This window comes from Triticum aestivum, chromosome 5A (assembly GCF_018294505.1).
Source record: "Triticum aestivum cultivar Chinese Spring chromosome 5A, IWGSC CS RefSeq v2.1, whole genome shotgun sequence".
NCBI classification, from domain to species: Eukaryota; Viridiplantae; Streptophyta; class Magnoliopsida; order Poales; family Poaceae; genus Triticum; species Triticum aestivum.
This window is the reverse complement of record NC_057806.1, coordinates 534677326-534694069: the sequence shown is the minus strand read 5'-3', so window position 1 is coordinate 534694069 and position 16744 is coordinate 534677326. Positions and strand designations below refer to the sequence as shown.

General features: G+C 40.8%; 1 protein-coding gene across 2 annotated transcripts; it reads right to left on the bottom strand.

The window, feature by feature from the left end:
* Positions 1-12306: 12306 nt before the first annotated feature.
* On the bottom strand, positions 12307-14561 carry LOC123104551 (probable inactive purple acid phosphatase 29). 2 transcript variants are annotated; one of them, XM_044526422.1, is made up of 3 exons: positions 14123-14561; positions 13289-13680; positions 12307-12902 (listed from the first exon to the last, which is right to left on the bottom strand). In XM_044526422.1, exons 1-3 carry the CDS (start codon positions 14412-14414, stop codon positions 12444-12446), a joined length of 1143 nt encoding a protein of 380 aa, XP_044382357.1. In that variant the 5' UTR covers positions 14415-14561; the 3' UTR covers positions 12307-12443. The 2 variants fall into 2 exon arrangements, with proteins under 2 accessions (XP_044382357.1, XP_044382358.1); XM_044526423.1 differs by having other exon boundaries at positions 12536-12793.
* Between the last annotated feature and the right edge of the window lie 2183 nt (positions 14562-16744).

Below are 16744 nucleotides of genomic sequence, written 5' to 3'. Positions count from 1 at the left end.
ATGATGTGTGCGGGGTTTGGTCGATTTGGGATTTCTGTTGTTGAGCCACGAATACAGAGTGCTTAATGTCATCTCAATTTTTCTTACGTTCCAGCTCCACTATTAGTGTTGTTAAGCTGCTGAGAATAGAAAGCAATGTAGCAGGAATACAGAAGTTGAGGTTTTCATTGCTTTGGTCATACATTTTTTTAAACTATATACTAGAAGAATAGGGTACTCATTCCTGCCTTCTAAGAAACTATGTAATTGACTGCTCATGTTGGTTGTAATACATTGCTAGACACAGAGTTGTACATTTTTCAGTTAGGTTTTTGCAAATCAAACTATATTCAACAAGACATCTCTCCTTTTGAAACACGAACAGTCAACCAGGGTACGCTACGCCCCTCTCATGTTCCTTTCATTTTTTCCTTAGTTGGGTTCAGAGATCATTGCACAATAAAACTGATCGATAACATTTTCATTGTGGTTCTCTAATCTTTTGAACTTGTTAGAAGTTTTCTAAAATCCAATTGTTTGTTATTTTTGGTGCTTTTCAGGTGACCCATTGCAGTTCAGAGATGGTTTATATGAATTGTTTATGATCTAGGCCGCTACCAAACGCCTCTGGTGAGCAGTATACTATTTCTGCATTTACCAACACGTGAGTCCTTGCTCACATGGATTACATATTCCTATAGAAAATAGATTACTTTGCTAATAGAGTATTGATGAGTCTGGCTAGATTCTTTGCTCACACGGACTAGATATTCCTATAGAGAATAATTTTCTTTGCTAAAAAGTATTGATGAGTATGGCTACAGGAGATAGTGATTCTTTTGTAGCTCTTGATTTTGCTACTTATGCAAGGTTTTTGGCTTTAACCTTTTTTCGAGGGAAAGATCATCCTTTCTGCACTTTATTCCCTCAAGATAAACTGCGTGATGGGATGAGTATGCATACAACACAACTATGGAACCAATGACCATGCTTGAATATATATTAAATTAGACATATTTTTTTAGTTATGACCTTTTTATCATTCTGAAGGTTCTTTATTCTAAGGTGAAAAGGGATTTTTGATTTTCCTTCTGCAATCAAAGTATCGTATCATGATAGTACCTACACGTCATGTTGAATGCTATAAAGAACATGATCAATTGGTTTCACAAGGAGATGAATATGGACTGGTTTAGGAAAAGAAAATATTTTGTATGTATGCATTGGTAATTGTTCCTCAAAAAGATGCTGGTTAAACTGAGTCATGTTTTGTATCTTGGTCTGTACCCTGCCTAATATCCTAATATTGAACATGAACTTCAGATATGGAGTATTGGTTCTCCTGATCCTAACTTCACATTAGATGGCCACTCAAAAGGCGTGAACCGTGTTGATTACTTCACCGGTGGTGATCGACCATTTTTTATTACTAGATCTGATGATCAGACTGCAAAGGTGTGTCATCTGCAATGAATTGTGCTATTGTGAGGGTATATTGGGATTGATCTGACTTATTACTCAATTTGTTGGATCAGGTTTGAGATTACCAAACCAAGAGATGTGTTCAAACACTTGAAGGACATGCACACAATGTGTCTGCTGTCTGTTTCCATCTAGAACTACCTATTATAATTACTGGCTCAGAGGATGGCACAGTTCACTTGTGGCACTCTACAACCTACAGGTACTCTCTCTCTCTCATACTATGATATTGCTTGGAGATGATACTAACAGTGCGCTCTCCGAAAACCAGCTTTGTTTTACTAAAATCTATTTAGTTACACGCAAATACAGTTACTGGCCGAAGTTTTTTTCTTCTACACGTTTTTTGTTTGCAATAATAGTAATATCTTCTGCACTGGACTATACACATTCGTTATTTCCCAACTCATGCCAGTTTATTTCTTTAAATTGGCAGTGTAGATAGTGCCTTGTTCATGAATCATGAGCAAGAATGTGGTCTATTCTTAATTCTTCCATTTCTCCCAAGCATTTAATTATTTCTTTTCTTGTAGAACAAGTGAATAACACTTTGCTTGATGCACTTACAGGCTTGAGAACACTCTTCATTATGGTCTTGAGCGAGTTTGGGCTTTAGGATACATGAAGGGGTCAAGAAGGTAATGAATATTTTGCTCTTCCTCTATTTCAGTTCTATGGTAATATGGTCAATGTGAAGGGCCAATACACGAATATGTCTTCTCATCTGCTACTGAAGCTCCACACGCACTAACAATCCATTTTCTTTTTCTGCGACACAATTTCCTATATTGTGACAATATTGTGTATCTGCTAAACTGTTTCTCCCAAAAAAATCTTCACTAAAAATGCATAGTTCATGCTTTTATTTATTGTTCTTTCCTTTCAAGTTAAGGTAGTGATATATGATATTTTAATTTTTATAGGATTGTGATTGGATATGATTTAGGGAAAATTATGATAAAAATTGGCCGTGAAGTTCCAGTTGCTAGCATGGACAACAGTGAAAAAATCCTATGGGCAAAACATAACGAAATCCAAACTGTTAGTATCAAGACTGTTGGTGCAGGCAATGAGGTTCTTCTTCTTTGCCATGTTAAATGTGCAGGATTGTGAGTTACTTTTGGTGTAACCACATTTTTACATTTAGATATCCTATTATTTCCGGCATTTACAGTTGCTGCGGTATAATAAAGCTCTTCTACTGAAGTGAAATGCATAAGTTCATGATTAGTATTAGCACAATATGGAATTGAGTGTTGGTTTTGAATTAAATTTCGATGGTTTAAAGAAGTGCGCATGAGGTTGTTATGACTTATGGATAAACACGTCATACGTGCCTTGATATTTTTGCACGTTGCCTTTACATGAAACTTTAGGAGATAGGCTCCTCTAGGATTTATATAGTTTCATTCTCTCAGTAGGTTAAGCTGATTTTCCTTGTCGCCTGTTCTTTCTTCCTGTACGTTTGTCTGTTCTTCCTTGATTTGGATCTGGTTTGTTTGCAGGTCTGTCGTTAGTTTAGCAGCTACGTCAGATCTGATGCTGTTTTCGCCGATATATAGGTATGCATCCATTCTGCTCCCTTTCTAGGCCGCCATCTACCGCATATATTTGATTTTACCTTTGATTTGCTGCAGATTTGTTTGTTGCCTCTTGTTTCACGTTCTTCCGGTCGATCGGTTGCTCGATCTGTGCCTGGACATCATCTCCATGTCGCGGCTTCGTGAACGGATCTTCAGGTCGACCACTCTTCTCCTCCTCCTTACTCCTCTTTTTCCCTAGGTTGGTGTTTGTACATCGTGGCGCTTTTCTCCCCACTTGATACAAGAACGATTGTATAATTTCTTTCTATGCACTTCATCAAGCACATAATTTAACTAAAACTTGTGGTTTGTTATGGGGCCTGCATTTGTAATGGTTCATTAAGGTATCTTCAGTATTTTTTGTTTCTTTCCCTGTTTTGTCTTTCCCTGTTTTGTCATCTTTAGTATTTTTTGTTTCTTCATACGTGCATTTTTATCGTCCCAACAATCCACTGGCCTGACGGGCACGCCAAGGCACACATTTAATTATCAGAAGATGGTTCTGTTTTTATGGGGCCTGCATTTGTAATGGTTCATTAAGGTCACCATTGAGCCGCCTTCTGTACTTTAGAGGCGTATTGTGCGGCTACACGTTTGTGTTTTTTTATCCATTCACCCATTGCAATGTAAATTCAAGTTCTTGGATTTTTATTTCTTCTTTCTTCTTTTTGGTGAGCGAATTGGCTAATTGAGCTATTTTCCTCTTGGTTTGTTGCAGCAATTGGGAAGTATCGTCCTATATTATCTATCATGGTTATTAGCTAGCAAGAGTGATGCCACAAGTGGATCCGCCCAGTAAATTTGTTAATTACTTCCTTGCAAGAATGAGTTGAGTTTGGTTTCTAGTCCCTCAAGTCTATTCAAGATTGCCCATTTTTTAGTTACATACAAATATGCACCTTGATTGCTATGCATAATCACGTAGGTAATTCCATCTCTTTTTGTTGATGCTTTATCCTGCTTGGATCATATATGCTTCTGTATAACACTGATTGAGGTGGACAATTATAAATTTACTACACGCATATAAGCTTTCTATACATAGATAACTAGAGCACTATAAAGTAGTGTGTCATGTTCTAATTATAAATGAAGAGAAAGTTAAGAACTTTGTAATTACATAGTAATCATGGCTAGATCGTAGAGGTTAGAGATGTACAAATGATTGATTAAAAATATATATTTATATTTGCAACAACACAATGGATCATGCCAGGTAAATATTTTTGTAGAATATAAGTCAGGTTTAGAACTTTTGACCACGACAGCTGAAAAACCAAAGTAAATCCATCGTATATATTCAGTATAATGTATATTTAGATATTCATGGCGCTGCATAAGCTTAATTAAGTTCCCTGGGAGCACTAGCTGCTCGTGTATACATGTATTTCTTGATTCTAATAAGATGCAGTCAATCTTTGAAAATACAGTAAGCACCTGTCATGAAATTTAGAACTGGCGTGATGTGTCTCTATGTTAATAACTATCATGCTTGCGTACCTGGTTGATTTATTTGATTATAATCAAATTGGACCGTCATAATTTTAAGATCGTGATTATTCAGATGAAAAATGATCAAAGAAATACATGTACCAAAGTCACATCTGTTTAGATCATGATTAGGCATACAATTGCTCCTTCAAATTATTGTGATATTGTAGTGCTCTTTAGTATTATGTATTGTGGTGCTGCACCTCCTTTTCTCTTCTTTCCTGGACATATACTCTGCACGGGAAGTTACCTATTGCCCGCTACACCTTTCTATGAACTTTTGTTAATAATCTGCCTATAATTATAAGAAAAAAAATGCATGAATGTATATAGCTTTGCACCAGGACACTTTACTTTTGCTATGACCTGTCATTTTTGTGAGCTGCAGATGATTTTGGCATTGATGTTCTCATGCAAGTCATCTTATCTTTGCAAGCCTACTGATAGAATACACTCAAGATAGGACACCACATGTTACTCCTATGTTTATAAGCTTACAGAAGCAAACATTTTCATTATCTTTGGCACTTATATTGTCATAATATTAACTTGTGCAGCAGAGTTTTAAAATCAGAATGGGGCAATAAACGTGTCCACTATGACAAAGTGAAGACAAAACGAATGCATCGAGTTACTAATGCAGTGGTTTTCAAGGTTGGACATTGATATCAACTATGATTATTTAATAGAGAAATTCTGTTCATATGAAGCGAAAGAAAAGCATGCAGTACCTTACATTGACAGTGATTATTAGGCCATTGTGGTACTTCAAATTCTGATAAAGAATATATATCATGACCGAGATTTGGGATTTGGAGAATCTCAATTCTGATATGTACATGCATCTCCTTTTATTTTGTCACGCTATTGAATGTTCTGATATGGGACTACTTACTCTGTATATCTCTTATATATAATAAAATTGTCTATATGTAAAGTTTTCCTATTTTAATTCTATTATGTTGATGACGAATGGTTCTGGAATTTGGAGATTAACATTTCATAATCTCATGTGCTAAATTGGATGCTACCTTGCTTCTAGCTTTTATAATCTCATGAGCCTGTTGAACTCAATGATGTTATTCTTCTGGACAGAGTAAATGTTTCTTCTTACTCTTGAACACTATAATCGGTTGCTCTGTTACATGTGTTAAACTTGCCTTCATACTAATGCATCATGTCGTTTGATCTTCCACGGCTTACAATATCGTTGGGTCCGGCACCCTCGCGCCAAGACACATGATGGCAGTCGGTGTTATGTTTACTTGATAATCCTTAATTTTCCAATTCACAGCTTTGTGTACTGCTGTTATACACACACTTCCAAAAGAAATATCAGATTTTGTTCTTTCTTCTTTTAAAATTAAATATGCTTGAATTTCCTTTTGTCGATTTCTAAACTCACCTTCCTGATAGTTTCCATACATGCATATAACCTTTTTGGTCATTATAGAAATATATTGTTTTAACGATGCCTGTTAGCTACATATGTCAAAATCTAACTAATTAATTTTACTTCTCGCGAAGTATATTTCTTTTGTTTCAATAAGAATTATGCACAACTCGATATTTAAAGGTGCATTTGTCTAATTTTCTTTATTTCAAAACTGCATATGCAGGAGAGGCTCACACTAAGGGAGGGCTAAATTGTGAGATATCCTTGTTTGGTCCTTTCCATATACCTACAAGGCATGAATCAAGATGGCATGGTTTATCATTGAACTGAATGCTTCCATGGAACTTTGGTTTCAGGTGATAACATGAATATATACTTTTTATGGTTTGGCTAGATGGTCCTTCTAGATTTTGTCTGATTGTGTACAAGTAGTCAGGTTATAATTACCAAAACTTACTATTTTCGACCGTGGCTGTTACTACCTTAAACAACGCTAATTTTCTTTTAGTACTACAGTTGTTGCCCACTGCCGCCACGTCCATCCAGCTAGCGCGTCACATCTGCCACTTCTCCTCCACGGTGTTTAACATAGGTAGCACGTGGGTTGTGCCTATGTGAGCCATGACGGTGCTGCCCGCACCCCTGCCTCATTCGTGAGCATCACCAAGCACTAGGAGTCTAGGACTGACATGTAACTGGAGTATTGAGTACTGAGTTTCAATACACCACGTCGATTAACCTCTGTCCAAGGCGAACATGAGAATGATACTCTAGATATGGTCCCACTTATTCTGGTTCACAAAATGCAGTAGGTAAGGAATTAATTTATATTTTCCATTACATTTGGTCATAAGGTTTTACTTTGCTTTGCCAGGAGAGTTTCACTTCATGTAGCGGCGTGGATGTCCGGGAAGTGGTTCCTCGCCGGCTGGATGGCGTTCAGGCGCAACCCCGGTGCCCACTGATTACTGGCTCGGCTACAACCTCCCTCGGTGATCTCCAACTTCCTCCTGCGCCTCAATTTCTGTTTGGGGAATTCTTCAATTGATAAATTGAAATGACTGCTGGTTAGGTAATTAGTTCACCGAAAAGATAGGCCATTGTCGTTTAATATAGTTTTTGGTCTCATTAACAACACACATTGGTGTCAAGACGAGCGACATGGCCTGTTATGATCAACAACTTCTGAGTCATAGTATTTGATGCATTATTCTGTGTGAAAAGGGGCAATGAATGCGTGAATTAAGTTTTTTTGGTTTGAAGCAACTAGCAATTTCTATGTATAACTATACTAATAGATGAGAGCATGTGTGCATATGTGGTTTTCAAGGAGAATTATGTGACCGTGGCGTTCGTGCTCGTCGGCGGGACGATGCAAGGCGCAACTCTGACGCGGTCGCGTGGTGGATGTGCGGTGTAGGAAGCGGTTCCTTGCCGGTTGGACAGCGTTCACGCGCAACCCTGGCGTCCAGTAAGTACTGCCTCGGCTACAACCTCCCTCGGTGAACTCCATCTTCCTCCTTCTCCTCTGCTTTGGCTACTGTATGGGACATGGCCATCCAGAGATAAGAATAGAAGCTCTCCTTCCAGCTCCTCAGCGATTTGGGCTCCTGGCCGTTGGATCTGCGCGCTTGATGCGATCCGAGCTGTCGGATCGAGCCCTGGAACGACCTTGTCCGTCGGATAAAAAATAGTTACTGCTGGAATGAACAGTTTCACCTCGACCGTGCCACCGCGCGTAAATAGCCTGCCCCACCGGGGGCATTCTCGCCATTTCGCTTTGTCTGTGGCTGGCGTTCGTGCTAGGGCGATGATGATTAACTGTGGCTGGAATAAGTGTGCCTTTGAGCAATCAAGGCACCTGTGGGTATCAAGTTGGATCCTCCCTGTTGTCTCTAGAATCCTTTTTGATCCTGTGATACCTATTGATCTGTTCTTAGATGGTCATTCTTGTTGAGTGATAACCAGGGCAGCTCCATTGTGTAAACAGATTGATTTGGTGATAAGAGATGATGGGGATAGGTTATATGATCGAGAAAAGGCGAATCTGAGCCCACTATGCAATAAAACTGCAGCTACCTCCCCTAATGTGTGTAGTATTGAAGGCAAAATAGAACTTTTAATGTCTTGCTACTTTAAAATTCCAAAAAGGTGCATTCATCCTTAGCTGGTTACTGATTCTTCATCTTAAGGTGACCCCATTTATATAGTGGTTCTATCCATCTGATTTGAACTGGGAGAGGGCCACTGATTCTTGATCTTAAGGTGACCCCATTTATATAGTGGTTCTATCCATCTGATTTGAACTGGGAGAGGGCCACTGATTCTTGATCTTAAGGTGACCCCATTTTTCTATGCCTCATGCTCATGCTGCTCTATGTTCCCTTTTAAAGATTCTTGCTTGCATTTTGGGTTGGTTTTCTGCTCTATGTTCCCTTTTAGCATTTCTTTCTGCTGTTGATGCATTCCCTTTTTTGTATATTACATGTTCTTTTTGTATCTCATTCTGCATGTAACATAACTAAATAATACATTGAGATGAAAGGTTATATCTGATATCATTGAGAGGAGCAGGCCAACATCCCTACCTCCCTCTTCAACTCCCACCCAACACAATTGTGGTGAGCCCCCCCTCTCATTCTGGTTAACTGCAGCTCATCCATGGTTTTGTTTTGGACCGTCTAAATTCTGGTTAACTGCAGCTCATCCATGGTTGTACATTTTCCTCTTTTCCCCCTTGCAAGTTGGTCCGCTGTCTACAGGTGCTCGTTATTCTGGCCAGTTTGTCGTGCTCTATCTTCGACCACCTCTTTGCAGGTTGTCCCCTTCTCCCCCTCTCTTCTATGCTTTCCAGGCCTAGGCTTACATTTCTTCCTGTATGAAGCGGCTGTTAGATTTTGTTTGGACAATGGATGTATCTGCTTTTTGTTCTCTTATTGGTAGAAGCCTAGCATGTAAAACTATTATCCCCTGCCTTTATTTTTGTGCTTGCTTGGCATTTGGAATTGGGCATTTTGGTCACTTCTATAGATCCTGGTTGTGCTCAAATTTCTCCGCTTATGTTTAGCCTTTGTTAGGTATACCTCTTTGCTGTCTTGATGTGCGCATGTGCTACCTTCTAATATTCATGCCTCATTGCATTCTAATATTTTCCTTGCTTGTACTCAGGTTCCAGCTGTTATTTCAATGCATCTTATTCATGGATGCATGCTTTACATGCTCTTCTAGCATATGTTTGTTCTTGTGTTGCTTTCTCTTATCTCCTAACTGCCTCTTGAGTGCAGGAAAATGCCTCAATTAATTAGTTTGTCGCTCCGTTAGTCGCCATGGTCAGATGATGCTTCAGGTTTGCACTTCACATTGAGGTATTGGCCTGGTTACTAGCATAGGTTTTCCTGTTGTACCGCTTACTGCAATTTCATTATTGATTTGATAGGAAAACTGGTGTTTATCTACATGAGGGACCTGGTTGTATTACCTACTACATGCATCGTTAACTGGGCACCAAAAAACCTAGATTGTGCATCTCTGTTTGTTCATGTGGTGATTATCCTATTGTTTTCGGCATCAGTGAGTTATCTCTTCCCTGTGTTTTTTGCGTGAAGTCTTAGCCAACACCCAAGGTTCTGTTCCTGTGTAATTATTTTGCATTGTTTCAGTTTGTTGTATTACGATGCCTATTTTGCAGTCACACAATCCAAATGTAATAGTAGGGAGAAAGATGATGATGTTGTGCTTTATATCACAATTCAAATTCTAGAGTCGCACTTTTTGTTGATTAATCATTCTGACCAGTAATGATTATTCCTCTTTGTTTTATTGTATTGTTGGCCAATTAAAAAAATTGTAGGTGTATATTTTCTGTATGGTATATATTATGCGAGTTATTTCTAACGCATCTTGATTTTATTTTAGAATCATCTAACTCAAGCTCATGCCTTTGATCTTTGTTAACTAAAGCTTCTGTTATATTGGATATCAAATTATCTACACTTGAACTTAAGATGTGATGTATCATACTAGATTTTCACTCCTTTAAAAAATCTTAGTTAGCATTCAGATTTTTTTAGAATAGATGCTCCTATATTTTTGTCAGCGCTTGATGTACTTTGTTTAAATGTTTCTTCCTGGTAGGATCGATTGTAAACAGTGGATGAATGCATACCTTTTCAAGCTTAAGCATTTGATGTTTGGTGATGTGGTATTTTCTCTTTAAAGACGTTCCTACTACTTTCTTTTTTGATAAATAGACAAGTTGGATCCAGTGTATGTCCATGTGTGTGCCTTGGTTCAGTACGCAATGAAATCTGGGAAAGTGGCTTCTGTTTAACATTGTCATGAAAGATACATTCACATGTCTTGAACTTTCTATCTTGGTTCTATTTGTATTGTTAGTTTCAAAAGATATATTCACTTCTTTGCGACTTTTATCTCTATAACATGTCTACTCTTCGTTTAGATATATTTTTTATTCCAGCTATGTTGTTGTGAGGGAGCAGGCTTCTTATGGGGAATGGTGATGATTTCTTGAGCTTTCATTTTGTTCTCCTTTCTATCCCAAACATAGTTTTCGCAGAGTCGATGTATGTGCCGGTTTGCCCAGATAATCCATGTAGCGGTTAGTCTGTTTTTATTCATATAATTACTGGACTCCTATAAAAAACACGGAGATGTACTGCGCTATATGTTCTCTGATCCGTTGAGCCCAAACATGTACAAGTGGATCTGATCGTTAGATTTTAATTATATTTTGGACGTTGTCATAGCTAGCAATATATAGTGCAGTTTACTTTCTTTGTCCTCTTGTGGCCACTAACTAAATCTTTTGTGTTTTCTTCTTTTGCTCAGGGCCCTATGCTCCTATAGCTTGAATTAGGGTGGTGCCAGTGATTCACAAGGTAATTTCACCTCCTTTGAAAATAAAGTGTCTCCGTGCTTCACTTTTGGCCACTTTGATTCTAATGCACATATGTGCATTCCTTTTTTGTCATTTATGCGAATTGTGTACTTCTACAATGACAAATCGGTATATCTTAGCTGTATGTTGTTGAGTCATTTAAAATGGATGCAGAACCCTACATTATAAGTTGATCATGCTGATTTATAATACCTCTGATCCATAATAGGTGTCGCAGTTTTGAACATTTTGGATCGGAGGGAGTAGTTTTGTTGCCTACTATTGGTGTAAAGCTCTTGCTCTAGGCTCACACGATCTAATTATTGTTCTATATAGAACACCACCTTTTAGTTTTTTATAATCCCTCAATTTTCTACAGAAATATGTTGCCCCAATATGCCTAATTTTATATTCAGAGGTAGCATTGATGCACTTGCCTCCTTCAAAAGGCCATATGTGTTGCTTTGTGCTACTTCTCTTTCATATCCAGTTATTTAGAAATAGCTATGGTAACCTTTTTCTATTGCATTCATTTAGCTGCATTTTAGATTCAATCTGTTTTCTTAACTACTTATTATAGTGTCACATGAACCTTTCTTTTACTGGCCTACATGAACAGTGCGAACACTGGTTCTTTATAAAGGCGTTATAAAGATGTAGGTACTCTTCAAAGCAATTAGAAAGAAATAAAGCCTCAATCAACGTAGTTCAGAGGATAGAGCCCATGGTGGCTACCATTGATGTATGAATTGTGAAGTACAATCTTCTGCACTTTGCTCTACAGGCACAGTGTTACTAATTTGTGTTCAATCTCAGTATTCCATTTATCTAAATTTTGTATAGTTTGCATAGTTCTTAGGTTCATTAGCTAATTATATTGTTTTTGTAGATCTTCCATATTATCATTAGCAAGGTGAAGTCATTCAAGTATTGGCCACTACTATCTGCATTAGCTTCGCCTCAGAAAATAACCTTTTCACTTGGAAGGAGGAAGTAGGAGTTCTCAGTAATGGTTAACTACAAGCTATAGTAGATGTTCTTTGATTAACAAAGACAAATGTCCTACTATTATCGATGTTTCCAGAGCTTCGTTCTCAATTTGTCTGTTATCTCATTATGTTTATGAGCAGCTCCAAAATCTGACACTTATGCTTGCCAGTATGAATTTCTTGGCTATATTTTATAGAACTTATGTCTTGACGCTTTGTACTGAACTTGATGCAGTCCAATTCAAGTCAGTTGTCCTGAGCAAGCACTATGTCTTGCTTTTGGTACACTTTGTGCCTTTATGCTTTGTAGTAAAGTTCAAGGCCAGTTGTCTTGGGAACAACTATACCATGCTTCTGGTATATCATTAATTTGTATGCTCTATGCTAAACTCAGTTATCTGGGCAGCAACTATATTACTTACTGTTTGTGATCTGTACAAAATAAATTTAGCTTGAGTGATTGCTCTGATTTCCTTTGGATGCACAAAATGCTTTGTTATATTTGAGTTTTATACGTTGGGTCATTGTGCTGAGCCAGGCACCGGTGCGCCAGGGCGCACTTCCGATCTAGTGTTCATTATGCAAGCTAGAAATAGCAGCGCCATGCTCATGCATAGTTGAGTACCTCAACTATTAGAGCTTCTTTTCCATAGCACCTCAGAGTCAATTGTGGTGAGATGTTGATCATCAAGCCTCTTCCATGTGTTGATAGACTTCATGCCTTGCCACTCGCCGCTCGCTGCCTTCTCAAGTTGCACAGACACCACCCTTGCTCTCCTTGACCACCCGGCCATGCCATACGCATGGTAACAGAAACCACCAGCATAGCACAGCTGAATACCAGTGAGCTTACCACAGAAGTCATTTAAGTGATCATGTCCTACAAAGGCAGCCTTCACATCTCCAGCTTCCACCATGGTGTTAAAGAAGCCGGAGTTGATCGACGCCGAGCTGATACCCTTCTCCTGCTTTACTCCTGTGAAATTGGATGCCGTAAAGTTGTTAAACTCCGGCAAGGGAATGTGGAAGTAAGCAAGACCAGGTGCTGGCTCCTTCTGTCTGGGTTGTCCACCCGTATAGTTTTGCTGCATTTCATATGAACTTTTGTTATTCTAGTTTCTAACATAAAATATGTATGTACATAGCACCAAACTATACAGGTACTAGAAGTCTAGAACTACTGTCATCACCTACTTTCATCTATCTATATTTAACACGCAAAACATTTTGAAACCAATTGTATTCGGAACTAATACAGTGCCTGCGAACAGATCAATCATCTATTTTGAAATTGCATAAATTTCTTGCCTTCCGTCGACAGAATAATTATTGATTTTTTTTGCAGAGTTATGATGGTCCAACAGATAATTAATGTGTTGTTGTCGATTGCAAATGGCATCCGCCTACAGCCTACTCAGTATGGCAAGAGAAAGTATAAGTAGCATAGCACGAAAGATGGTGACAAATTCACCTGGAGACTCGAAGAGGTTTGCCTGAACCAAGCTTCCTGTGATGCCTTGATCCAACCATAGCCACGGATCGATGGCACAGTGGAATAGTCACCACTATCAAGAAAATACATGTTGAGCACTGATTTGTTAGCCAGCAGTGTTCCTTCAACCCCTGCAACCTCCAAATTATAGTTTCCGTAGCCATCGATTTCTACTCCTTGTGGATTGAAGCGTGCAAGGGTGTTCTTCATGCCTACAAGGTGGCGCATCACACCCTCGCGCGACAGCGTACCCTCTTGGTCATGGTTGCCGAGCACAGCAGCCCAGGGAAGTTTCATGGCAATGGCCGGAGCGATCGCCGCATCCATCGACTTGGCCGCATCGGTTGAATTCTCACCAAAAATGTTATCACCTGCCCAAGAAACATTGTGGATCATGTAGGAGTATTTGTTTTTGGTCGGGCACCACACTCTTTTAAGACTTTTTAGTTTTTGTAACATTGTGTCCACTCCAAACTTCTGCTATGAAGATGTAGAGGCCAGGGTCTCCGCTTTTTCGCAGAAAAATAGACATTGTGGCGATGAAATTATCTATATCAATGATCATTACACCAAATGCATTGGGGGTGGCAACAATTATCATCAATGCAAATGCATTTTCAACCAAACTTTTCTAACAGTATAGCACAATCAAATGCATTTTCAACCAATCTCTCTAACATTAGTAAACCGTTTCTAAAGTTGCTGAATGCAAGATTGGGAGGACGCTAGCAGTGGCATCGAGTCGATTACTGTTACTGTTACTGGAGTAACAAACCAAGAGGTGGGTGGGTGGAGTGGACTGGCATGGCGTACCGGTGAAGACGACGAGGTCGGGGTCCTCGGCGCGGAGGAGGCGGTAGAGGAAGGCGGTGGTGTTGAGGTCGGAGCAGCCGGCGCGCTGCGCGGGCAGCACGTCCCTGCACCGTGTGCTCCGCCCGTCCGCGTAGTGCATGTCCGCCACCTGCAGCACCTTGAACGTGCCGCCCTCCCGCTGGAACCGCAGCCCGCCGTCGCCCTTCCCCGCCGCACCCACCGCGACGAAGAGGACGAGGAGGGGCATCAACGACAGTGACGGAAGAGAGCGCCGGAAGCCGAGGCGGGGCATGCTGGCGGAGGATCGTAGTTCGGAGCGGGAAGTCCGGGCAACACTGTCACCGGGGGTGGCTCCTCCTTCGGTTCATTCTTCTTTCTTTATAGGAGGGTCCGTGCTTGGCGGTCTTGGCCGCCGGATTGGCGAGGCGTGGGGGGCGTGGTCTGGTCTCGCCCTCGCTCACTTATTTCGTTGTGCTTTTCCAAAACGAATGGCGTGCGGTGCGGTGCGGGGCCGGCGAGTCCGCGGTGGCGAGGAAGGTCGACGGAGGGGAAGCTTCCTCATTGGATGGCGCTAGACTTCTCTGGTCTCGCCGTGGACTAGCTACGTCGGTCAACATGCTTCTGCGCGTGTACACATTGGGTAATTGCCAATGCAGGGCAGATGTGAGTTGAGTGCCCATCAGAGCAGAGCAGTTCCATGTGGTGGGGCAAAGATATCTCCAGCGAGACTTGACGAAATTGCAATGGAAGAAAAGTCTCGGTTAAGGAATCAATCAAGAAATATGAAACACAATAAGCATACATTCAAATTCTGCGTAATTAAAATGCACAAACTCTAAAGAATCACACCGGCGAGCAGCGGAGCTGTAGAAGACCAAAGCTTATGCCTAAATGAAGAAAAATAATGAAATAAAAAGAAAAGGAGCAACATTGGTCCTCCTTGAGCGACTTTGACGCCACGAGGATGATGCAACTGCAAATGATCCGGGAGAAGTACTTCGGTACAACCCCCCCCCCCCCCCCAATATACGTAGAAGGGGTAGTATTGTCTATACTAAATTATGTATTTATGTACCCGCCGTTCGTCGTAGGGCCGGCCGCGCGTGTACGTCCCGCTCCGTACGCCCGCGTCATACGCATACCGTGCCGTTCGGTAGTGCGATAAGGAAAGGAAAAAAACGACGCCCCACCCCAACACCCCATCCCCGCGTACGAAACCCTAGCGGCATCAACGCCGCCGTGGTCCACCGCCGTCAAGACGTCGGGCGGCGTCCGTAGTCACCCACGCGTCGTGTCACCAGTGTCGCGTGAAACGACACCCCATCCCCGCCTAGGAAACCCTAGTGGCATCAACACCGTCGTGGTCGACCGTCGTCACAACGTCGACCCCGACGTGCCCGTCTAGTCGCGAGCACCGACGGTGTCCGTAGTCACCCACACGTCGTGTCGCCGATGAAACGCTCAGCGCTCCCGCGTCAATGTTCTGTCCTGGTACGCGCCCTCCATGACGTGGGTGGCAGCAGCGCATCGGCGTCGACCTCAGGCCAGGACCCCTCGACGGCGCACAGTAGGTTCTCTGGCTCTTTTTTTTTTCTTTTTGATTTGTCCATTGCATTTTTTATGCAAAATGATTCCCTACTTAGCTAAATAAGAGAAGAGAGTAGTGACCTCTTAATGACCTCATAATGATTTTGTATGTTCAAATTTGTATGCATGCCACATAGTCATGTCATTGTTGACGAATATACTGTATCCGCGATGATGTTGTGGAATGTTGGCATTGATCTCACACCTTATTTGTATGTGCATAGATGGAGCAAGTAACCGGATACGCCAGTGATGATTCCAATAGTGATAATGGATCCTCGTCATTGAATGCAAACCAACCCCCCGGAGACAACTATATGAGTCAGGATGAATCGTACAGTGGTAATGTAAGTGCCTTCAATGTTAATCAAAACATATTGAATACAAACTAGTTATTTGACACTTACATGTCCTTTTAAATTTGTACAACTACATGGCAATGATGACGATGAGGAATATGATATAGATGAACAATTTTATGCAGATAGTGTGAGCCAGATATGTTGAAAAAATTGTAGGCAATGATTGACATTAAAATTGTATGACCACTTATTTTACTTTACATGTGCACAGATAAATGCTAATGGTGACAATGAGCGTAATAATATAGATGATGACAATGCCGAGAGCGAGGTCGATGCATCTCGTAGTGGTAGCGGTAGCCAAGTAAGTTCTTAACATTATTTATGGTTAGTAACAATACAAGAACAGATGGTCCTAGCGGGAACGATGAGCACAGCGATGATGATCAGTTTGACCTTGACATGTGCTATGATGAATATCAGCAAGAGTCACTTGATAGGCATTGGGCAGTGATGGCAAAGACATTAAGGTCATTAGACGAGGTGTACACGTTCTATAACAAGCACGCGAGAGAACGTGGGTTCAGCATCAGGAAGGACTCGCTAAAACGTTCAAAGGATCATGCAAGGACTGTGCACTTGAGGAGGTATCTCTGTTCCACCGCAGGAAAACGACAGGCCAAGTTCTGTATCATGGAAGGCCGGACCCGCAGGCTTAGACCGGAGAGTCGAT

Coding starts and splice junctions, on each gene's coding strand:
- LOC123104551 (XM_044526422.1), bottom strand. CDS start 14,414: ATGCCCCGCCTCGGCTTCCGGCGCTCTCTTCCGTCACTGTCGTTGATG. Junction 13,681..14,122: donor CGACCTCGTCGTCTTCACCG/GTACGCCATGCC, acceptor TTTCTTGGGCAG/GTGATAACATTTTTGGTGAG. Junction 12,903..13,288: donor AAACCTCTTCGAGTCTCCAG/GTGAATTTGTCA, acceptor TATGAAATGCAG/CAAAACTATACGGGTGGACA.